Raw genomic sequence first — 25199 nt, forward strand, 5'->3', positions numbered from 1 at the left:
TGTTCCCACATCAAGTCTTTGAGCGGCTGTTGTGTGGGTCATCTCAGCCTGTTGCCTGGTCTGGTGGGAGGGTTAGGGAAGGGATGGTACAGCATTTAAAAGCCCAGGCTTTGGGGCAGATGGACCTATGGTCAAGTATTAACTCCTCTTCCAAAAGACCCTCCGTCTCCCATCATTCCTCCAGGAAGGTCTCTCTGGCGGGATGGAGAAGCCTTTCTCCCAAGCCGAGACTAAGTGTGGTACACAAGAAAGGGCAGCCTAAATAGGGACATAGTCTGGGCTCCCCCAGCTGGGTGGACTCGAGCAACTTAGCTCGGCAGTCAGCATATTAGTCAGTGCTCCTGTGATGGCAGGTGACAAAAAACCCACCTTCAATCAGCTTCAGCCAAAGAAGAAAATGTAGTGTGTCTTGTCCCCAAACTACCGAAGAGCCTAGGTTGTCAAATGAATGAATTGTGCCATTCTCTTCCTAACTCTCATCTCTGCTTGCTTCTGACTTAGCTTGGTTCTCCTGCACAGACTGACTTTGTGCCAGGGATCTTGGCTGTTGGTAATTCTGGGCTTAGAAAATACCAGTGTCACAACTCAAGGGAGACAGGCTTCTTTCTCCCAGCTTTAATCTAAAAGAATCCAAAAGGTAGGTCCTGTGTCCTTCCCCGGAGCCATCAATCACTGGCTGGTGGCAGGTGAATATGATCGGCTCTTCCAAGGTCAGCGTCTCCCCAAAATGAGAGCAGGTAGGGGCTCCCCAGGTGGCACTAGTGGTACAAATCCGCCTGCCAGGGACGGAGGCGCAGGTTCCATCCCTGGCTCGGGAAGGTCCCCTGGACAAGGCAATGGCGACCCACTCCAGTAGTCTTGCCTGGAAAATCCCATGGACAGAGGAGCCTGGCAGGCGGGCTACAGTCCATGGGGGTTGCAAAGAGTGGGACATGAGTGAGCATGCACACGTGTGTGCAACAGAAGAACACAAGGACAGGGTGCTTTGAAGGCACAAAGAGTACCAGGACAGCCCACCCATTCACCCGTGTGTACATATGCTCACACACCTATTAATTTGATTATAAAACTCTCATCTAACACAATCCAAAATCCCACCTATAGTCAAATGCACCCACCCTCACCCTCTGGCGAGACCACCCATGGTCATAGTACTTCCAGCTCCAAGCCCAGCATTTCTGGGTTGTGAGCACTCATCTCCCTCAGGACTCAGTGTGGCACCTTATGATCCTGAGGCCTGTGGATCAAATGGAAGTGAAGCCTCCTCAAATGTACAATGGCTGGAGGACAGATCTGGGCTTAAATTTGAAGCGAGATGCTTCCAAGCCATAGGCACACAGACAGATTGCATCATTTCGAATTCTACTTAGAAACAAGTAAGATGGAGTAACATGAGTGGGGACCAGCCAGAAAGCATATACGTATGCCAGATACAAAGATTCACTTCTAAGACAGGGAGATGGGACAGTCATTAGGATCAGTCTCTTCATCTATAAGATGGGTTAATAAGAAGGGTGTGAGGACCAAATCTTTCTAAATGAGGAATGGCACATAGTAGACAGCACATAGTAGGTACTCGATGCATATTCTCCCTCTCTCACACACACACAGCTTTTGACCTGATGACAATGACCTCATTCTGGCAAAATAAACAATGGCTCCCTCCCTTTCCCTTTCCCTTCCTCTCCTTCCTCCTTTTTCTTTCTCCTCCTGCCCATCCTTGGACACTCTGTCCTCTAGTGAACTATTGAACTAAGGTTACTTGCCAACCATGGCCCATGGAAGTTCTCTCTCCCAGCCCAGATGCAAACTTCACACACACACACACACACACACACACACACCCCTCCCCGGGCCATGCTTCCCTCTGTGACACAGGAGAGTCATCCATTGTTGAACAAGCACAGGGACAAGATGTCGGCTTTTCCAGAGCTGTCACCGTCTGACGTCCCTGCTCCAGGGAGGCAATGTTTCTTTTAAAGATGGACTGTTTTTAGTTGACCAAATCACCTCTGTCTTATGAAAGAAATTCAAGGTGATCAGGGTTGAGACACATCTCCAGCGAGGCTGACAAATTCTGCACCTCCTAGGGCGGCGTTGAGGGGACACAATTTCTCCTTAACGAGCCTGTATCCTCTGCTAGACCCTGTTCTCCATCACGAGTTGGGGCAGGGGAGTGGCGAGGAGCCCACAGTTTAACTAGACAGCAGCCTAGGCCTGAACGAGATCAAGTGGCATGTAGCATTTTCCTCAATCATTCTCCAGGAGGGCCATTTAATTCCAAGGGCTGGCTGGGTCCTCAGGCTCACCTCCAGTGACTCCCAAATGCAAGAGCACTGGGTTGGGGTCCGATAGACCTAAATTTAAATCTTTATTCTACCGTCAGTTAGTTTCAGGTCTGGGACAGCTCACTTCACCTTTCTGGGCCTCTGTTCAATCATCTAAGAACAGAGTCTAAGCATGCCAGGAGCCACTGCACCTGGGTCATTGCAAAGGTCCCCGGATCCAAAGAGAAACCAGAGGGGCTTTCCTGGTGGTCCAGTGGCTAAGACTTCGCCTTCCAGCGCAGGGGACGCAGGTTTGATCCCCAGTCGGGGACAGGAGCTCTAAGATCCCACATGCCTTCCGGTGAGAAACCAAAGCATAAAACAGAAACAATATTGTCACACATTCAATAAAGACTTTAAAATGGTCCACAGCAGGGAAAAAAAAAGTCTTTAAAAAAAGAAAAAGCAGAGAGAAACAAGGAGGGCAGTAGTTCAGAACATGGGCTCTGCAGCCAGGTTGCCTGGGTCCAAACCCAGCCCCATGGGTATAAGCTGTGTTTCCTTGGGCTGCTGACTTAGCCTCTCGGGGCCTCAGTTTCCTCTTCTACATTGATGGGGAATATTAATAATTCCCTCACAGGCTCATTCTAAGGATCCACAGAGACAGTATGAGTAAAGCACTTAGCAAAGTGCATGTCCAAATTAATAATGATTGTAAGAACCCACGGGAAAAGCCTTGATAGACTGTAAAGTACCGTCTTCGTGTACTATTTACCATGACGTGTAAGAACACACGTACTAATCTAAGAAAACTAAGTGAATGGTGTATCATTGGATGGTTGTTTAACATAATTCAAGATTTTCCTCTGAGGGACTCCCAGGGTGGTCCAGAGTTTAAGACTTTCCTCTTGCAGTGCAGTGGGTGTGAGTTCGGTCCCTGGTTGAGAAGCTAAGATCCCACCTGCCTCACGGCCAAAAACCCAAAACAGAAAGCAGAAGCCATATTGTAGCAAATTCAATAAAGACTTTATAAAAATGATCCACATCAAACAGAATCTTTAAAAAAAATTTTTCCTTCTGGATGAAAGCCTTTACCTTGGCTCACAAGGTGGGAAAAGTGGGAAGAACTTCAAACAGCGCCGTGAATGGCTGGTTTCTTATGCCACTCACCTTAACGACGTGCCTATTATATGCAAGACCCTGTGGAGGACATGTTTATGCAGATAAGTCCATTTTAACCTCACTGGCCCGATATTTTCATCCCCACCGTGAAGGAAACTGGGCCTCAGAGAGATTAAGCGGCCCAAATGCTCTGGAATGTCCCCAAAGTGAGACAGTGATTTGGATATTGAGGTGTCCAAGTCCAGTGTTCCTTCCAAGAAAAAAAATAACCTTAAGTCATCTTGTAGAAATGACGGCAGGCTGTCAACGGATCAAGCTCTTCAGAGCTGTCTTAATAAGAGTCCCGTGTGCTTGGCACTTAGGGAATGAGGCTAGCTCGGGTTGCTGGGTGCCCAGTTGCCATCAGTAGAGCCCAGGGGTGTGCCCTTAACCCTGGCTATGCAAGGTCCCTTCCTCCCCTCTGTTGGCCTCCAAGGCCCACAGCCTTACCCACGGGACTCCACTGCCCCCGTAGACCAAGCTCTGCCAGTGCACACGAGTTTCAGGCTCTCTTGTTTCCACTTTACTGCTCAGAGGAAGGAACTGGTACCAAGAGGTCAACAAAGCCACATAGCCAGAGGCATACTCATCACTTCTGAAACGCTTTCAGCTTTGTCTCCTTCCCCCACCACCCCAGATCTTACTTTTCTCATCTTCCCAAAGCTAAGTACATTGGCTGCTACCTGGATGACACCCAGAGCCGGGCCCTTCGAGGCGTGTCCTTTTTCGACTACAAAAAGATGACCGTCTTCCGTTGCCAGGACAACTGTGCAGAACGGTAGGGTCCCAGGCTCCCTGCATTCAGACCTCTTCTTTTGCAGCTTCCTACCTGTGGTGGTCTTTCTTTTTTTCCGTGGGAGGGCATATGAAGGATGCATATGAAGGACTTTAAGGGAAGGGTGAGGCAACGGTGTGTGTGTGTGTGGGCATGCGTGTGCACATTCTCTTGCCTGAAAAATCCCATGGACGGAGGAGCCTGTCTCATGGATGCTGGAGATCAAGAGTAGGGAGTTGGTCTGTAGGAATCTGTGTGCAGTTATGTGAGGCTGTGCCTAGGTGTGAGTTTACAGTGTACACTCTGCAGAGTGATATGTTTGTGAGCTTAATGCCAACATCGAATTGCCTTTAAATAATAGTGGCTGTGAGTGCTGGAGTCTCTGTGGATATGCTGGCAAGGGTCCAGAATTGTGGGGAAAGCACGAGTGTTTACGTGCTGGCGAGTGTGAGTCTGTGGGCGTGAGGCTTGTGAGATGCCTGTGGGAAAGCTGAGGTGGGAGCCTGCAATCAGGGATATTTCGTGGTTCCCCAGTCAAGAGACTGTTCGTTCCTGCCCCAGGGAGAAACGCTCACCTGTCCAGGCAATGTGTTCCAATCTAAGGAGAAAACAATGTTCTCGATGAGAACAGGCCCTACGGGGAGGGAGCTGACGTTTAGAGAGTAGACAGACCCCAGGGGACGGCGAGGGGGGACCCTGGGGCCAGGCCTGGGAACAGCCCTGCTGTCCGGGAGGCACCGAGCAGTGAGCAGACCTGCCCTCCCCCATGCCCTGGGACCCTGGCCCGTGGCGGTTTGCAGGAGGCCTCTAACATGCTGACCTTCAGACTCGAGCCTGATGCCTCTGGAGGTCACAAGCTCTGGAAGAGCTTGGCTGCATGGCTGGAGAGGAAATGGGCAAGTGGGTGGCCAAGGGACCCTTCCCTCTCTCCCTGATTGGGAAACACTGTCTGCTTTATAATCAGCTTCCAGAACAGTCCACCATCAAAATCCTGAACACAGGACCACCTTCAGCTTAGGAGAGACTCCCAGCTCTCTAGGATATTGATTGATTAATTTATTTATTGGACTGTGGGGAGACGGAGGTAAATGGCAGGGCATGGCCTCAGAGGGGTCTTGTGGGGGCTGAAGAATTAGTATTTGCCAAGCAAATGTTTGAGAACAACGCCTGGCAGACAGCACGTGTAAGCTCTTGCTGTTCTGCGGCCCAAGCCTGCTCATGCTTCTGTCCCCCGACTAGCTGGGGAGCTCCTTGGAGGCAGGGCCTTGGCTGACTCACCTCTGGCTCTATCTGGAAGCACGTGTGGGCTGCCAACAAGCATGTGAGGAACCAAACTGAACTACGCAAGTTGATCTGACTCATGTTCTGAAGCTCAGTCTTGGCTGTCGCCTCCTGAGAAGTCTCTCCTGGCACCCCAGGCATGTTGGGCCCCTCCTGCATTTCCACCATCGGCGATATATTCCATCTCACCCTCATCTCACTGTGCAGCCCTTTTCTAGTTATGTGCTTGTCTCTGCATCCAAGCTGTGAGCTCCAGGACGCGCGTGTCAGCATCAGCCGGGACGTGAAAGTCGCTGTCGTGTCCGACTTTTGCAACCCCATGGACTATACAGTTCATGGGATTCTCCAGGTCAGAATACTGGAGTGGGTAGCCTTTCCTTTGTCCAGGGGATCTTCCAAACCCAGGGATTGAACCCAGATCTCTGGCATTGCAGGCAGGTTCTTTAACAGCTGAGCCACAAGGGAAGCCCAAGAATACTGGAGTGGGTAGCCTATCCCTTCTCCAGCAGATCTTCCAGACCCTTGAATCGAACTGGGTCTCTTGCATTGCAGGCAGATTCTTTACCAACTGAGCTATCAGGGAAGCTCACCTGAGATCTTTCAAAACAAACTGCTGGGCCCCACCCCATCCCCAATTTTCGATTTGCTGGGTTTGATGTGGAGTCCAAGAATTTGCATTTTTAACAAGTTCCCAGATGATACTGGATGCTGCTGGTCCCGGGACCATGGTTGGAGCCCCGCTGCTCTGACTTTCACATCCAGCTGGGAAACTTTCAAAGCTCCTGCTGTCCAGTAGTGGTCCTTCCATCAGTGCGTCCAGTTATACGTGATGGGCCCAGGGACACCTGAGAACCAAGGCTTCGGAGAGACAGAGAGGTGGAAGAAGGAGGCTGACCCAGCCCCAGGATGCCCAGATAGTTTAAGATGCTCCTGCTGCATCTACAATTTGTTTTGGGGGCTCCAAAGTCACTGCAGATGGTGACTACAGCCATGAAATTAAGATGCTTGCTTCTTGGAAGAAAAGCTATGACCAACCTAGATAGCATATTCAAAAGCAAAGACATTACTTTGCCAACAAAGGTCCATCTAGTCAAAGCTGTGGTTTTTCCAGTAGTCATCTACGGATGTGAGAGTTGGACTATGGAAAGCTGAGAACCGAAGAGTTGATGCTTTTAAACTGGTGCTGGAGAAGACTCTTGAGAGTCCCTTGGACTGCAAGGAGATCCAACCAGTCCATCCTAAAGATCAGTCCTGAATATTCATTGGAAGGACTGATGTTGAAGCTGAAACTCCAATACTTTGGCCACCTGATGGGAAGAACTGACTCATAGGAAAAGACCCTGATGGTGGGAAAGATTGAAAGCATGAGGAGAAGGGGATGACAGAGGATGAGATGGTTGGATGGCATCACTGACTTGATGGACATGAATTTGAGCAAGCTCCAGGAGTTGGTGAAGGACAGGGAAGCCTGGCGTGTTGCAGTCCATGGGATTGCAAAGAGTCGGACACGACTAAGTGACTGAACTGAACTGAACTGCATTTGCAAGGAGATCAAACCAGTCAGTCCTAAAGGAAATCAACCCTGAGTATTCATTGGGACGACTAATGCTGAAGCTGAAGCTCCAATAGTTTGGCCACCTGATGTGAAGAGCTGACTCAATGGACATGAGTTTGAGCAAACTCCAGGAGACAGTGAAGGACAGGGAAGCCTGGCGTGCTACAGTCCATGGGGTTGCAGAGTTAGACACAACTGAGCAACTGAACAACAATTGCATCTGCCTAGGTGACCCTGTGGTTGCATGCCACCCTGAGTAGTTGAGATGTTCAGAGACATGAGTCTGGGTGGGTCTGTGTCTCCAGCTAGCCCCCGGAAGGCATGAGCTGACACCTCCTGTAAGTCCAGTCTTGCAGGACCAGTAATTTGCAGGCTGCCCCCCGCCCCCAGGAACCTTTCTCAATTCTGGAACATCCTCAGAGAATGCAGTGGGCAAGAGGGCTGAGCAGAGGTTGTCCTACTCCCCTCCCTGCCACTACTTCATACCCATCCCTGGAGCCAGAACAAGCAATTCCCTTCTCATCTGTTTACAGACGGATCCTTACCAAGAGTCCTTTTTAGGAAATGATTCCATAGCTGTGAAAAAAAAAAAGGAAAATGTTGCAGTGCCTGGATTTCTTTTTTGTTTTAAGGAAAGGAGTTTTTTTACTTGGCTGGATATGTGACCTTGGTTTTCCAGAGAGATGTGAGAGTCCCCTGCCCCCTCTCCTGGGCCCGACTTCTCTCAGGGGACATAGAGGTATCACCCCTGGGTGGTGTTTCCCGGAACAAAGGGGTTAGACTCTGCACCCATGCTTGGCTCCTGGCTGTGGACAGGGAGACCGGAGAGTAGGGAGGGCAGAGGGACCACAGGACCGACCCATGCTTGGCTCCTGGCTGTGGACAGGGAGACCGGAGAGTAGGGAGGGCAGAGGGACCACAGGACCGGAAGGGTGTGGTGTGTGTCGGGGGTGCTGAAGGTGTTTGTGGGGGGGTGCGACTGTGACGTGCTGTGTCTGTGTGGCGAGGTGTAGAGGGGGTGTGAGGCCTCAGGCAGGGAGGGAAGCCAGTGGTCTCCCTGGGGTCTCGTCCCCTCCTTGAGTCTCCCTGCCTGCCCCGCCCCAACCCAGGACCTCGCTGTAATCCTCCTTGGCTTCTTCCCCATTGCACCTGCAAGACTTTCAGACTCCTCAGCCTCCAAGACTTTCTCAGGGTCTCCTAATTCTCGATCTTGATGTCCCTTGGAGCACCCCTGTCCCCTAGATCTCCTTAGGTCTCCCTGACCCCCACAGCCTTCCTTGTTTTCCCCCTCCTGCTTCCAGGAAAATAAGGAGAGCCCCCCACCCCAGTCTCCTCCTTTCCCTGGGGTCTCCCCATCTCCTGAAGCCTCTTGTCTACCCGCTGTCCACTGTGGATGGGTCTCCTGTCCCCTGACGTCCCCTCTTTCCTCCCCCAGGGGGTCTCTCTGTCATCCCACCTTCAGCATCTGTAGCCCCATCTCCCCCAGGACCTCTGAGTCCCCAGAGCCGACCCATCCCCTGGGACCTCCTCCCTGGCCACGACTCCCTGCCCTCCCCGGGGGTCTCCATGGGGGCAGGCACCCTGGCCTGACAGCAGCCTCCCCCAGGGGTTACCTGTACGCTGGGCTGGAGTTCGGCGCCGAGTGCTACTGCGGCCACAAGATCCAGGCGGCAAACGTGAGCGAGGCGGAGTGTGACATGGACTGCAAGGGCGAGCGGGGCAGCGTGTGCGGCGGAGCCAACCGCCTGTCCGTCTACCGGCTGCAGCTGGCCCAAGAGTCAGCCCGCAGGTGTACGTGAGTCAGCCCCTCCCCTCGCCGCCCCTCGCCCACCCGCGCCCCCCACCCCTCCTGAGCCCTCGGGCGCCCCCCGCCACCAGACACCACCACCCTGCCCCAGCCTCGCCTCCAGCCAAACCCCTCTTCCCCCTCCACAGACACCGAAAGCCTGACCTGGCCTGTCCTTCCTGACTGGCTGAGAGCAGGTTGTCCCTAACGATGGTGATGATGATACTGACAACAGCAAACGCTCCATCGTTTCCGAAGTGCCTTCTTTGCAAGAGCACACGTGGTCCTCACGATGGCCCTCCAAACTGCAGTTATTCACCCACTTTACAGATGAGGAGACTGAGGCTCGCTGTCACACAAGCAGCAGAGGATTTAAACCAACTCCAGAGCTTCTCTCTTAATTTTTCTCTTTTGGCCGTGCCATGTAGCACGTGGGATTTTCGTTCCCTGACAGGGGATTGAACCCAGGCCGCCTGTACTGAAGCATGGAGTTAACCACTGGACCGCCAGGGAAGTCCCATAGCTTATGCCTTTAATGCTCCCATAGAGACGATTTCCAGATGGCGCTAGTGGTAAAGAACCGGCCTGCCAATGCAGGAAATGTAAGAGGCAAGGGTTCGATCCCTGGGTTGGGAAGATGCCCTGGAGGAGGGCATGGCAACCCACTCCAGTGTTCTTGCCTGGAGAATCCCGTGGACCGAGGAGCCCGGCAGGCTACAGTCCACAGGGTCGAGAAGAGTTGGACACAACCGAAGTGACTTAGCACTCATGCATGCAGAGGCAATTTATCCCTCACTTGCCAATGTTTTGGTCTTATGAGAAAAACTCTCCAGTTTTCAGACTGAGGGAGGGAAGGGTGTGGTTAGGCGAGGACAGGAGCCACCCCTCCTCTGTGGATATTGTCGCATTGTTCCTTCTCTGGCTGTTTAGTAGCAGTTAATGTTTGTTTCTCAAGCATCTGCTGTGCACCGGGCACTGTACTAAGCCCATTGCAAGCCTGATTTTGTTTCCCTTCCTTACAGACTTTTCAGGCAGTTGCCATGGTTAATCATCTCCATTTTACAGTGAGGAAACCGAGGCTTAATGAATTTAAGTAAGCCTGCCCAAGGTCACACAGCCTTGTGACCTCAGAGCTGACGTTCAGACCGACAAGCAGAGCTAATGGCCTTGACAAAAGACAGAGGGCTGAGGTTTGTCCTGGGTACTCTTCTGATGCGGTCCTGAGGTGGAAACAGGAATCCAGAACTACAAATCTCGAATTTGAACATGCTGGGGAATCCCAGGGAGATCTTGTTAAAATGCAAACTCTGATTCAGCTTTCCAAGGAGGTCCTAGGTGATGCTAGGCTGCTGGTCCATGGACCACACCTTGAATAATAAGGCCTTAGACCTCAGTGGAGCTGACAAGATCCGCCCAGAATGTAGGCCTTCCCACTCAGGTGGACTTGGCAGAACCCTAATGCCCGTGTGCATGCAGCGAAAGGCCTCTTCCGTGTGAATATCATCATTGATAAAAATTCATTGCTGGTTTCCTTGATAATGTGTTGTTTTCCAAGCCCTATGATTTTGAAGCTCTGCTCACGCTTTGCTCTGCAGCAGGGTCAAGCGTGCCGCCAATTTGCAAAACAGCTGATTTCTAGAAAAGGAGGTACCGTCTCCCTGTCCATTGTGGCCTCAGTTCCCCCAGGTCTGAGGGCCCGGCTGGCAGAGGACACAGCGGGTATGTGAAATCCGGGCTGGAAAATGTCCGCGCAGCGAGTTTCTGGTTTGGCCATTAGGGTAGTGAGGTTTTGATTTGACGGCAGAGTCATTGTCCCCAGTACTGATCTCTTTACTTTTATCTGTTTATTTTCGGCTGTGCTGAGTCTCCCTTGCCACATGCGGGTTTTCTTTACTTGTGGTGAGCGGCGGCTGCTTTTTGTCGCAATGCATGGATTTCTCATTGCCGTGGCCACTCTGGTTCGGAGCATGGACTCTAGGTAGTTGTGGCTCGTAGGCTCCAGAACGAGGGCTCAGGAGTTGTGACACACGGGCTTAGTTGCTCTGTGGCATGTGGCCAAGGATCGAACCTGTGTCCTCTACATTGGCAGGCAGATTCTTTACCACTGGATCGCCAGGGAGGCCCACTACTGATCCTCTTTATGCCAGTATTCACATTATTTGGATGTCAACTTTGACCATAAGAAGAGATGACCTTAGAGTTATGTGTATTTAGAGGGAAAGCTGCAGCCACTAGAACAATCTGGTGAATGATGCTGAGCTAGATAACAAGAATTGGGCGGTGTATGTCATCAGCCGCTCTCAGCCAGACCTCCTTTTGCTTAATGTTCAGAGTGGCTGGGTAATATGAACATTCTCCTGTCTGTCTTCTCTCTGTCTCTCTGTCTCTGTTTCTGTCTCCTGCTCTCCTCCCCACCACACACACACATCCTCAGATACACACACTATTAAGATCACCAGGTATAATAACAGTCTCATGCTATAGCCTACCAGGTTCCTCTGTCCATGAAATTCTCCAGGCAAGAATACTGGAGTGGGTTTCCATTTCCTCCTCCAGGGGATCTTCCCAACCCATGGATCAAACCCGGGTCTCCTGCATTGGCAGGCAGATTCTCTAACCACTGAGCCACTTAAGAAGCCCAAGCAATATAGTCTCATGGACCATCAAAGATTTTTTTTTCAATTACCTGAAATGTAAAAGCCTCAACACACATAAACCATGAGATCCTCTTACAGTCAGATGTGTTTTGCCCTGGTAGCAGTGAGGGGGTGGGCTGATTGGGTGGTTGCTGGTAAGAGACCCCTGAGGCTGCTGGGAATGCTGCTGTGCCCCTCGGCTCACCCACCTCTGCAGTGGTATTCTGTTCCATCTGAGAAAGGAACGTTCCATCCATACATTCAATATGGGGAACCCATTCACTTCTACCAAGAGAGGAGACCCGGAGTCTAAGCCCACCCCAGTTGTTCTGAATTGTCACTGTGCAAGGTTGGAAGCTTGGGCACCTCCAGCAGGAGACTACAGAAAGGAATCTAAGCCTTGCTAACCTCAAGGCTACTGTGGCTGAGATGAGAATGGAAGTGGTCTGGATAAGGAGACAGATGGTTGGTCAAGTTGGAACTCCTCGTGGGCTCCCAGTTGGCAACATGGTATTGGGAGAGAGCATGAGGACTGTTCATTGAACCAAAACACTTGGTAAGCTCCCGTGGCTTAGGCTTGGAGAGGAGAATGGGTAATAAAAAAATAAAGCATAGGCCCTGCTCTCAAGGAGGTCACCGTCTAGTGGACAGGCAGACCCAAGACCAGTCGGGTCTGTTCAAGTGGGCAAGGGGGTGGTGACGTACATATAGGAGCCAAGAAAGCAACATTTGAGCCAAATCTCATTCTAAGATTTCCAGGTGAAAGGAAGAGCCACATGTCCAGCTGAGAGCAAAAATCCAGGACCAGCAAAGGTTACGTTTGGTGACCTATTAGAAGCACCTTCCTTGCTTGTGTTCTATTGTGCAGCTTTAGAAACTGAGGCCGAAAAAGCACAAGTGGCCAGACTGAACAGCCCCGGGGACGGCTCTACAGAAGAAGGCTGACTGCTTAGGGCCTTCAAAGACACACAGGATTTTGCCTGGTGTGAAGAGGAGGATATTCAGACTCGAGACACATTGCCAGAGGGCAGGGGACAAATCAGGGCAGAAGGAGCAGAGTGTGCCAACGCCAAGAGTTACTTTTAGTGGGCAATGGGCAAGGCCTGATGTTCTCAGGGCCACAGAGCTTCTCAGGGACTGAACTTAGGCTGGGACCCAGTTCTCTGACTCCCGCTATGGGTTCTAATGCGATATAGCGCTGCAAACACCCTGGCCTTGTGTTGAGTTCCGGACCCCATGCCTCTCCCTTGGAAATGCTGCTTGGTCTGACCTACCTCCTTTCTTCCCTGACCCCTGATCTCTCCTTCTGCCCTGTCCTGTCTCTACACAACACAGACTAGCCGGAGTCTTTGCTATGGCTCAGTGACATGCTTGGTTTCCCATTCCTGAGATCTGATTTATACACAAATAAGTTAGAAAGGGAGGTCTTCCACCACATGACACTGGCATGTATTCCTTTAGGCAGGGCAATGAGCAAGTGCTCCAGGAAACAGGGGTGGTAGAAACCAGGTTCCATTTGTAGAGTCATTAGTTTGTATTAACACTGTGCCCTAATTGTGTTTCCCAGGGCAGTGGCACAGAACTCTTAATGATTGTGAAGATCCAAAGGAGGCTTACTGTCTCTTAAGCACCCCTCTGGTGGGGTGTTGGCCTTGCATGGGGTGTCAGCCTTGTGTGGGGAGGCAGCCTCGTGTGGCGAGCCGGCCTCTGTGTCTCTGAGGTGATGGAATGCTCCTACAGTAGTGAGAGCATTAAAAGACTGGCAGAGCAAATGTCTGCAGGAACCCTGCTATTCTCCCTTGACACAGACTCTCGGGCACAGGGACTCTTTGCCCTTGTTACAAAAGGACCGAGAAATGGACTTCCTTCTTGGTTGGATTACATTTTTCACAGCGGTTTGCTAAATGTGTCAGCAAGTGCGGCTTCTCCTCCCAGGGGCAGAGACCTGCTGGTGATTTGAGAATATTATGGCTTTATAGGATGTAGCAAGAAATTCCATTTGCCTGAAAGATTCTTGCAAGATTTCCTTTGCAAGGTTCACTAGAATTACACGGAATACATAAATATGTTGTGCCCATGGGTGGCTGTCCATGGTGCTGACCATCCTTCAGTGCTGCCTAAAACCCCCATGGGCTTTATGGGGGCTCAGTGGTAAAGAATCCACCTGCCAATGCAGGTTTGATCCCTGGGGAGGGAAGATTCCCTGGAGAAGGAAATGGCAACCCTCTTGAGCATACTTGCCTGAGGAATCTCATGAACAGAGGAGATCTCATGAACAGAGGCTACAGTCCATGGGGTCACAAGAGATTCAGACACAATTTACTGACTAAACAACAAAACCCCCATGACTGCAGACCAGCCTCTCCCAGGACTCAGCCCTTTTCTCTCTCTTTTTTCTTTGATGAAAGTATTATGAAGCTTACACTGTGTGTGCATGCTAAGTTGCTTCAATCACGTCCGACTCTTTGCGACTCCATGGACTGTGGCCTGCCAGGCCCCTCTGTCCATGGAATTCTCCAGGCAAGAATACTGAAATGGGTTGCCGTGCCCTCCTCCCGACCCAGGGATCGAACCCGCATCTCCTGCGGCTCCTGCATTGCAGGCGGATTCTTTACCACTGAGCCACGAGGAAAGCTCTATGAAGCTTATGTTATCACTGAAAAAATAGATCTTGACTTATGGTTTACAACTTACATAGTGTAATTTATATACTGTTCTTGTTGTGTACTGCTCTTAGTTCTAGCAATTTTTTGTCTCTTGAAGGTTAGAAGGGAAACTTGGCGCAATGCTTGTCCTTTATGCTCACTATACTGTTTTTAACCACCTCACCATCTAGCCTCAGATGACCATGGAAAGTCACACTGGGTGGAGGGAGGGACCACGTCTAGCTCCTTCTTTGCCAGGCCTGGAGGCCTTTCCTTCCCCTTGATATATATGCCTGGGGTCCCTGAATTTTATAATTCAGACGGATCTCCATGAGTTCTGCTGTGTACGGTCGAGGCATAATAGCCAGAGAATTGTTCTTCTGTATCGTGGTGGGGGGAAAGAGTTTACACTTCTCCCTAAACCAAACTCCAGGGAGGCTATGGGAGCAACGGATACAGGGTATTTTGCATTTCTCTATTTGGCTGTGCCAGGCCTTAGTTGCAGCATAAGGGATCTAGTTCCCCGTCCAGGGATTGAACCCGGGCCCCCTGCATTGGGAGCATGGAGTCTTAGCCCCTGGACCACCAGGGAAGACTCTGGATGTAGGTTTCAGGATCAGGCACACATTGTTTCTATCCCAGCTCTTTGACTGACTTGCTGTTTTGACTTTGACCATGCCATTCATTCTCTCTGAGCCCCAAGTGCCTCATCTGTAACATGGGGACAGTTCCAACCCTGAAAGATTGCTCTGACGGCCATGTGAGATAAAATCCAGAAAGCACAGTGCCTGTTTGGAGTAATGGTAATGCATCTTCCTTCCTAAAATGAAAACTCCTCAATTCACTCCGAGCAGCACCCAGCTCAAGTTATTTGAATTTCCAACAGCTCACAGGAGCCTTTGGTGATGCCTAAAAATAGCTGGTTTTGAATTCTCCTCGGACAGTTAGGCTCTTTGTGTAATTCAATCTCCCTCTGATTATAGGTAGCCATTAACAGCTCCCAGCTCACTGCCTTTCCTCCTCACCGGCATCTTTAATGCAGTAGAGCTTGGCCTAATTACCCTGGGGGGTGGTGGCCTCTTTCAAACCAAGGAGAACTCTTCCTCGCCTGCCTTTAAGCTGATGCCTGGTGGCATTTCCCTCATCTTTGTGAAGCCCCAGAACAAAGAGACGATGGACTTCAGAGGGACTTGCGCTGCCCCCAGTCAAGAGAGCTGATGAACAGTTGCTCTGCTCGCCTCTTGCTAGTAAAAAAACCCCAAGCTGCCGAGGTCATGCACCATCCCAGCTGGCCTGGCAATGAAGAGCTGACATTATCAGAATGTGGGGCACAGGCTTCTGTGATCCTTGGACCCCTCCTGTGGAGCCTGAGAGGGTTTCTGGGAAATTCAGGTGGCTGACACAGGGTCTCTGGAGCCCAACCAGGTTGGAATTTGATAGGCCTCCTGCAGAATAGCAGAGAGGTGGGAACCTAGGATGTGACGTCAAATAAGACTGGAGCCAGATCCCACCTCTGTGCCCCACTAGCTGTGTGAGCTGTAATACCGATCAAATCTTGTTATGTCTCAGGATCTCCCCCTGCAAAACAGGATAATAGCATCATCTACTGCTTAGGTTGTTTTGAAGATTAACTGAGGTAACATGTGTAACATTGGGGCTTCCCTGGTGGCTCAGATGGTAAAGAATCTGCCTGCAATGCAGGAGACCTCGGTTCAATCCCTGCATCAGGAAGATTCCCTGGAGAAGAGAATAACTACCCACTCCAGTATTCTTGCCTGGAGAATCTCACAGACAGAGGAGCCTATCCATGGGGTTGCAAACAGTCGGACATGACTGAGCGATAAACACACACACACACGTGTAACATACTTGGCATCAACGACATAGAGTTAACGGCTGTTATTATTTTCCTTTGTTGCTCTCCTTCAGCAAGGGTTGCTCATTAGGAAGACATTACTCAGGGTTACTGCTACTGTCCAGGGCACAACTCCAGGGGGCGCCATTCTCACAGACTGCAGGCTGTGAAGAGCAGCAGCTCTGAACTTCATGCAGGATTCCCCTTGGGAATTAAGAATGCACAAAGAATCCATGTTGGATTCCCCCAGAGACAAGGCTGTGAGCTTTGGTTTACTTGAACGATGACCCCACGATGGACCTCCAGGGGAGTGAAGACATGAGACCAGGGAAGGGAAGGAGTCAACACAGACCTTTTACAAAGCAGGTCGCTACTGAGGAAGCTTAATCCCGTTGGAAAGGCAGTAGAGAGGGTTCTTAATCTCGCAAGGAGATCAATTCCCTGGAAGCTTAGTGTCCATCCTTCACACACCCAGGGTGTTTACAGGATGTCACTGGCAGCCTGTACTGGGATGGTGAGTGCCAGGAGTGTATTAATGGGGCACTGATAGTGTCTCCTACGTAGGGTCTGGCCACCCTTTAATCATGATCGAGTGGTGGAGAAGGAGCAGGAAGAGACATTGACTAAATCCTGGTAGGTCTTGGGCCCTATAGATGCCACTGTATCAACTTCCACCCCAACTGTGCAGGGTAGAGATGATGGTCCTTGAGTACAGACGAGGAAACCGAGGCTCAGGCCAAGGACACACAACTGTGGAAGGTGCTGACCCAGGTCCATCTGAATTTAAAACCAGTACCCTTTCTGCTGGGCATGAGAGACCTTTTGCAAACAGGAAGGCATCCACCTAGTGCTGTGGAAGTCCAAAATTCTTTGTATCACTAGAGAGTGTTAGGAAACTTAAGGGATCCAGGCTGGCCACTTCTCTTGTGTTTTCAGATGTAAGAGACAAGACAGCCTCGCGCCAGCAGTAGGGAGAACCGGTGACCCGTTCTGAACGTGTTAGTTGCTCAGTCGTGTCCGACTCGTTGCAACCCAATGGACTGTAGCCTGCCAGGCTCCTTTATCCATGGATTCTCCAGGCAAGAATACAGGAGTGGGTAGCCATTCCCTTTCCCAGGGGATCTTCCCAACCCAGGATCAAACATGGGTCTCCTACATTCTAAGCCGATTCTTTACCATTTGATCCACCAGGGAAGCCCTGACACATTATACAGATGGAAGAAATGAGGCTAGAAGGATGATTCAGCGTCTTGGCCACCTTGCATATTCTTAGTGTTCTGATCACCAAACCATAATGGAGAGCAACCTGCAGAGAGAGGTGCCCTCCAAAGTGTTCCCCAGACCCCTGGGACTCCAGCCTTCCCACAGAGCATCACAAGGTTCTCTGTGAATCCACATGGTTTCCCTTTAAAAGCAGAATGTGCAGGACTGTAGAAACACCCCACATCTGGCAGGTTAACTGCTCCTAGAACTAACCTCCCAAACCTGTGCGCCTCCCCACCCCCACCCCAGTGGATACCCTGACCAAAGAGAGACCCGCAACAGCAGCTTCTGATCCCTCTCTGGCCCTTTAAGGCCTAGGAAAACCTCACTTTACTTGGTATTCAGGGCATTCAGTTCAGCTCTGCTTTCTAAGCTGGGAGGTTCAGGGACTCATTAACAGATGCTTAAATGTCAAAGGGAGACCCGTCTGAGCTGTGCTGGGCTTACAGAGTCTTCCCAGCTTGCAGTCTGGCCTCCCAGCATCCAGGAAGGCAGGAAAAGACCACCTGGGAGATGCTAGGGTAGGAATTCTACTTCCTCTAAGGAGCCAGATTCATAGACTTTTGCCTGCCCCTTCCCTGAGGTCTCAGATGGTAAAAAATCTGCCTGCAATGCAGGAGACCTGAGTTTGATCCCTGGATCGGATCGGGAAGATCCCCCAGAGAAGGGAATGGCTACCTACTCCAGTATTCTTGCCTGGAGAATCCCATAGACAGAGGAGCCTGATGGGCTACAGTCCATGGGGTCAAAAAGAGTCAGACACAACTGAGCAACTAACACTTTTACTTTTCACAAAGAGAATCAAACTCCAATGTCAAGAGACCCCAGAGTGACAGCCTTGGTTTTGTGAATGGTTAGTGGTCAAAGGGGAGTGAATACACGTCATAGTGTTTTGGAAATGCTCAAACAGGGTCTGAGGCTGGTTTCTTAGAGAGGGGTAGCCCAGAGTGTAGGGACTCAGAGCTCAGATGTTCCCAGGCTGGAATTCAGATACGTATCAGCTGTGTGGCCTTAGGGAATCACTTCCCCCTCTGAGTCTGTTTCCCCTTCTGTTTGATGGGGAGAGTGAGACCTGCTTTGTCATTAGGAGTATAAACTGTATCAAGTGTTTACACAGTGCCCAGCACATGAAGAGTATTTGATAAGACCATCAAAAGTGGAAAGATCTCAGACTTAGATGCCAGTCTTAGCTCTGCATCATAATCTGGGTGACTTGTATCAATTGATTTCAGTCCTCTGAGACTTGCATTTCCCTGTCTTAAAAATGGGGCTCCTTATACCACCAGGGCGATGCAAGTGTTCAACGAGGCCATGTGTATTCAGCTTAGTTCCCAGCTAATAGCATGTTTGATGTGACTACAACTATCTAAGGGGGCTTCCCAGGTGGCACAATGGTAAAGAATCCACCTTCCAATGCAGGAGACACAGGAAGTGCAGGTTCAATCCCTGGGCCAGGAAGATCCCCTGGAGGAGGAAATGGCAACCCACTGCAGTCTTCTTGCCTGGAAGATTCCATGGACAGAGGAGCCTGGTGGGCTACAGTCCATGAGGTCACAAAAGAGTCAGACACGACTGAGAGAGCAAGCATAAGCATCTAACCATCATAGTAGCATTATTATTATTAGAAGAAGCATAGAATTGGGAGACTGAGTAACCTGGCTTTGATCTCACTCTGTCCTTAGCCAATTTTGTGATCCTGGAAGCCAGAGTGTCTCCCTGAACCAGCCGTGGCAGCTACTGCTCTTGGCTACTGTGAGGATTCAATGGATCCAAAGCACCCAGCCAGGAGCCTGGCATCTGTGGAGGCTCAATAAACACTACTACTACTACTACTAAGTCGCTTCAGTCGTGTCCGACTCTGTGCGACCCCACAGACGGCAGCCCACCAGGCTCCACCGTCCCTGGGATTCTCCAGGCAAGAACACTGGAGTGCGTTGCCATCTCCCTCTCCAACGCATGAAAGGGAAAAGTGAAAGTGAAGTCGCTCAGTCGTGTCCAACTCTTTGCGACCCCATGGACTGCAGCCCACCAGGCTCCTCCCTCCATGGGATTTTCCAGGCAAGAGTACTGGAGTGGGGTGCCATTGCCTTCTAGTAGAGTCTAAAGAGAGAAGGGGAGCCCCCTTATTTCTGAAAGGCCAGCATCTCTTTGTCCTGGCACCTGAGTTGGCATCCAGCTAACTGAGTTGTTTGGTTAAATGAAGATTTGTGCACACCACTTCCGGCCTCCCATCTCATTGCTATAAACCTTAGCTCAAACGGGCTTCCCTTGTGGCTCAGCTGGTAAAGAATATGCCTGCAATGAGGGAGACCTGGGTTCGGTCCCTAGGTTGGGAAGATCCCCTGGAGAGAGGAAAGGCTACCCTCTCCAGTATTCTGGCCTGGAGAATTCCATGGACTTTCACTTTTGCTCAAACACCTGACTCCCCTGCCCGTCCTTGCCTTGTATGGCACATTCTCTGAGCATCACTGAAACTTCCTTGGGGCAACCGATGAAATGGGGCTTCACCTCTGTGCATCCTGGGCCATGGGATGGGAGGCCACGGGACACCAGTGGCTTTTGGGGATGTGACGATTCTTCATTTGGAGGGTGGAGGGCCATCCTGTACAGAAGAGAATCTGCATAGTCTAACCTCCTCCTTATCATTTACATGTGGGGAAGCTGAGGCCAGGACCACAGCACCCACCACCATCGCTTCTCCCCAGCCTGGAATGAGAGGTGGGGAAGTGGAGGAGATGGGGCTGGATAGCAGGAGTCTGCAGCATGCTCCGGATAGTAGTCATTTAACCCAATTCCAGATGTCATCTCAGCTTGCTAGATTTCCCTCCACCATGAACAACTTCAGGCTCCAGGGTGCCAGGTGGTAGGGATAATCACTAGGGTGCCTTTGACAGCTGAGATTTAAAATTTTCGTTCCTAGACTCCCTCCCCCTCCTCCACCATCCTTCTGCCCGAGGAGTAATTTCATATCTTTTTCTCTGCACTTAAATATAGGTATGCTAAAAAAAAAAGGTGGGGGTTGGTGGTGGGGAGGTGCTTACCAGTAGATAGACCCAGATACAGACATAGATGGAAATATACGATTTTTGCAGCTTGCTTCACTTGCCCCAAGGGTTAGCATCATGTTTCTGAGATAATCCTCAGCACGTTTTTGCTGACAGTGGGTCTTCAATATTGCCATACAACCTCCCTTTCTAAGTCCTGTCTCTCTCATTTGTCACATGAGAGATTGCTATGGACCTTGCAGAGTTCTCAAGAAGGTAAAATGATATGGCATTTGCAAAGTTCTCAGAAGGGTGGATAACACATAGAAGTCACCGACACCTAGTAGATCCTCACTAAATGGTTCCTACTTGCGTGCTCCTGGCTTGGATTCACTCGTCAACTGTGTCCTTTGTTTTCTGTGAAAGCTGTGCTTCTAGAAAAAAATGTATTCAACTCAAATTTGAGAACCACGGAACCCAATTTAAAATGGGCATCAATAAGCCTTTAGATAAATTTGACAGGGGCCACTTTTAATTGTTAAAATTTGTCTTTATTATATTAAAAAATAAATGTGCACTCTCAAAAAGGTTGGGAAAGAGGTTTACAGAAAAAAGGTAGAAATAAAAATTGTCTAGAATCCTATCCTGTCCGTCAGAGTTCTCCAGAGAAACAGAACCAGCAGGATATGTGGAAGTGTATAAATTAAGAGATTGGCTTAAGGAAGTGGCTCATGAAATTGTGGAGGTTGGCAGGCCTGACATCCAGAAGCTGAATTCCTTCTTCTCTGGAAAACCTCTTTTTTTCCCCCCCTCTCATTCTTTCAAATTACTAGACGCAGCTCACCCACATTTCAGAGGGAAAGTGTCCTCAAAGTCAGCTGACTATAGATATTAATCCATCTATAAAAAACTTTCTCAACACCTAGAACAGTGTCTGACCAAACAGCTGGGCACCACAGCCTCATAAGTTGACACAAAACTTAACCATCACACCTACTATTCAGAGATAACCCTCTAGGGATTTATATTGAGAGATAATTTGTGTACACAACTAACATTTTATAATAGGCGGAGTGTCATCTTTTCAGTTTTTATTTGGCATCCTATCTTGACTACATCTTTAGAGAGACGAAGCTCTCTCTAAAGTAGCCTTTAGCCTCCTTATTCTGTATGGGGCATGAATCCCACTGTGTCATCGTTCCACACATTATTTGTCCCACACTTCATTGTTGGACACTGAGGTTGTTTTCAGTCTTTCATGTGTTAGTTTAAATCATTTCTGCAAAGAGCGTTCTTACTGATAAATCTTTATGTCCATCTGTAGTGGATGCAAAAGGTGTTCACCCAAATCCTCTTTACCACCAGTAGCTCAAATCTGCCCCCTTGCCTGAAAAACAATCCTTGACCCAATAGCTTCCCAAATGACAGACGTTGAGGAGGGGTGGGCAGACAAGGCCAAGGTCAGAGCCTATTCCTTAAAGTGGAACCAACCTTGTGATGCCCCTTGCCCTCCAGGCTGAAGGTGGTACCCCGCCAAGGTCACATGCTTACTTAGCTCCTCTCCTCCTCTGTCCTGCTTCCTTCCCACCATTCTCCTGAGAGCACACCTTCAATAAAACACTGTATCAAGGTGTGCTTCAGGTAAACTCAGCTGAAGACAACAGCTGAGTATTGTTTTGAGGACAACTTTTATTAAAGAGGTAGCAATGGTCTCCAAATTTTCTACTATGTAGCTGGGATGCTTCCAGATTAGGGAATTAAAGGGAATCTCTCCAGTAAATCAGCCTCTTGTAGCACTGCATGGGGCAGACACTCTTGAGGTACCAAGTGTCTCCCCTAAAGCCCAGGATAAGGGGGCAGAGCACCCCAGTGCTGGAAGAAAGAGTGGGAGGACCCTGGACCCCTTGGCTTCCCTCCATCTCAAATGCCCAACCCTCTCCTGAGATCATGAAAATCCTCCATAGCATCTAAGTTACCACCACCAAGGATGTGAAAGTGAGACGCAGGAAAGGGCAAAGAAAAGGGGATTGGATGGCCCAGCAAGAACATCTCAGCAACCCAGGTTGTGGACAGAGATGCTAGGGCTGAGGATATTCTTGGAATTTTCTAGCTCACGATTCTCCATCATGTCCTTGCCTCCACTGGGCGTCAGTTCATCAGTGCTTCCTTCAGAAGGTGGTTCTCCCAGCCTGCATCTGACTGTTCCTTTTCCCCTTGGCTCTCCAGACGGAAGTGCAGTCTTCCGAGGCTGCTTCCGCAGGCCTGACAACCTCTCCCTGGCCTTGCCCGTGACTGCCGCCATGCCCAACATGTCTGTGGACAAGTGTGTGGACCTCTGCACGGAGAAGGTGAGCCTGCTTCTGCACATGGAATTCCAGGGAGGGTGGTGCAGGGCAGCTGGAGAAGTGAGATGCTTGGCTGGGGGAGCAGCCACCTGGCTGCTCTGAGGAAGGTTGTGACTGTGACATGTGACACAGGAGGGGAATGTGGATCCAAAGGCTGGGAGTTATGCAGGTTCCGTTTCTTTCCCTCAGAGGAAGTGTGTTTGTTCTAATAGTGAGGACTGCTCAGGAGTGAGGGTGACGTGTGGACTGGGCCTAGAAGCAGGTGTCGAGGATTGCCAGGTAAAGCCCAGGACAATCCCACTTTGGACGAGAGTGAATTCCCCATCGCTGGAGGTATCCAAGCAGAGGCAGGGCAGGTGTGGCATCAAGAACTTCGGGTACTGGATAGCAGTTGGACTGGATGATCCAACTGGATGGTCCTTTCTCAGCCTGAGATCCCTGATGGATGGCTGACTGTTTATCCTTCTTCCCAAATCAGACAGGGAACTCCACAAGAGTAGAGGCTATGCCTAAAACATTTTGTGACCACTCTTGATACCCAGCATGGAGCTAAGCTCATCACTGGCATCCAGTGATATTTGAGAAGCTCCCTCCATCATTCAAGGTGAGCTAATTATATGAGGGTCCACAGGAGAACCCCCCTTCCCCACCGCAAGAAAGTGGTTACCCATTTCATTCATCCTCTCAGCTACTATTTGATGAGAACCTCCCTTGTGCCAGGCCCTTGTGCTCAATGCGGGGAGCACAAAGTCAATGAGATGTGGTCTTTATCCTCAGTGATGCTGGCATTGGCTGGGGGCCGCTTTGTGGCTCCTCCTGGGTGCTCAGCCTACACCCCAGCTCCTGAATGCTCCCACCTGTTCTGAGTCATCCTGTTTGGCCATTTCTTTCATTAAGGCTCCTAATTCACAAAGCACCTTTCAGAAAGATCAAGAGGCAGCAACATTGTAGACACTGCCACTTACTGAGCCCCTCCGTGCACCCCTCTGTCCCATGGGTCACACAGCTTACCTCTCACAACAAGGCTAGGAACTGGGAATTTTCCTCCCCATTTCACAGATGATAAAACCAAGGCTCAGACAGGTCAGAAGTCACTTCCCAAGCTCACAGCACAAGCAAGTGGCAGAATGGGTTCAGACACCAAATCTATGGTCTTGACTTCTGAGCTCCCCTGGAGACTCCATGGGCTTCCTAGGTGCGCTAGTGGTAAAGAACCCACCTGCCAATGCAGGAGACATAAGAGATGCAGGTTCAGTCCTTGAGTTGGGATGATCCCCTGGAGGAGGGCATGGCAACCCACTCCAGGATTCTTGCCTGGAGAATCCCATGGACAGGGGAGCCTGGCTGGCTATGGTCCATAGGGTCACAAACAGTCAGACACAACTGAAGCGACTTAGCACCAATGCAGTCAGAGACCCCCACAGTGAGGCTTTCAGGAACTCTTCAAGGTCCAGGAGCCATTCAAGGGCAGCCAGGTAACTTCAGGTCACCAAGCATTTCCTGAGTGCTTGCTCTGCTCCCTGGAGGCCTCCTGGAAGGTCAGGGGTGCTGTTCATAAGATTAAAAAAGATTTGACCATCTTTTGGTCCAGCTTTCTCTCTTGGGCAGGAATCCCCCTCCCATGGTCTCCCCTCCAGGTGGACATCCATCTGTCCTGAGGGCCCAAGGGGAAACTACAGATCAGCTAGTGGTGAGGGACAAACAGGAGACAGTGAGGTCACAGGGCAAACCAGTGTGGAAAGTGTCCTGCTGTACACAGAACGGGAGGGAAGGGAAGGTGTGGGCAGGCTGTGGGGGTGTGGGGGGTACAGGAAGGCCCTGCTGCAAGCCTCCCTCTTCTATTTTCCCCTAATGTCCTTGGAGGGGCCACAGGAGAAAACTGGAGGGGATTAGGTGGACAGGGGTCCAAAGCTGCTTGTGCCAAGTGGTGATGGGTCTGAGACTTAGGGGGTCAGAGGGGGCTTCAGTATGTGTCACCGGCTAGAAAACAGCCTCCATCACGGCCCAGGCTCAGCCATCTGCCTCCCAGCCCCATCTCTCTGATCTTAGGCTAGGTGCTGTAGCTCAGATTCAGTATCTGAGAAAGAAACCAGACCTACCATGGCCAAGCTCACGGGATCCAGCCCCAGAGGTATGACCTTGGTTTGTCAGCAGATTATTCGTGGACCAGCTACCAGGGAGAATTCGGCTCCATGGGTCTGAGCAAATTGGACAAAGGACAGTCTGTTGCCCTCCAAATCTCAGGTCCAGCCTGCTCCCACTTAGCTCTTCCAAAGAGCAATTAAAGCAATTAGGAGCCTCTCACCAAGGGTCAGACACGACTTAGCGACTGAATCACAACTCCCAGCGAAGACAGTGGTTACGCATGGGTAACAACATCCTCTTTGGCTTAAAAGAACAGTTTCAGACAGCTTTTCCCAAAACATGGGCTTCATACCATGGTCAGCCCCGGAAGATTGACTGGGGAGTAATTCATGGCCATGAGAAAAATTTTCCTTTTTCAGTTTTCTTTCAGGTCCTCCAGGAGAAAGCTACTTCTCAGTGCTGCAATGGCTTTAACGCCTCTCTCCACTACACTAATCTCCCTTTTGCAAGAAAATGGAGTTGACCCCAGGGAGTTCTTGGCAGGCAGAGTGCCTAGTTAGA

At 50.4% G+C, this 25199-nt stretch overlaps 1 protein-coding gene across 3 annotated transcripts in view; it reads left to right on the plus strand.

The window, feature by feature from the left end:
- The window catches only part of WSCD2 (WSC domain containing 2), a 115410-nt gene that overhangs the window by 72425 nt on the left and 17786 nt on the right, over window positions 1-25199 (plus strand). For all 3 annotated transcript variants that reach the window (XM_027566473.1, XM_027566472.1, XM_027566475.1), the window contains 3 exons: window positions 4092-4206; window positions 8646-8830; window positions 22435-22556. In XM_027566473.1, the coding sequence (XP_027422274.1) occupies window positions 4092-4206; window positions 8646-8830; window positions 22435-22556 (422 nt within the window). The remainder of the gene's footprint in view (window positions 1-4091; window positions 4207-8645; window positions 8831-22434; window positions 22557-25199) is intronic.

Source organism: Bos indicus x Bos taurus, chromosome 17 (assembly GCF_003369695.1).
Source record: "Bos indicus x Bos taurus breed Angus x Brahman F1 hybrid chromosome 17, Bos_hybrid_MaternalHap_v2.0, whole genome shotgun sequence".
Lineage (NCBI taxonomy): Eukaryota > Metazoa > Chordata > Mammalia > Artiodactyla > Bovidae > Bos > Bos indicus x Bos taurus.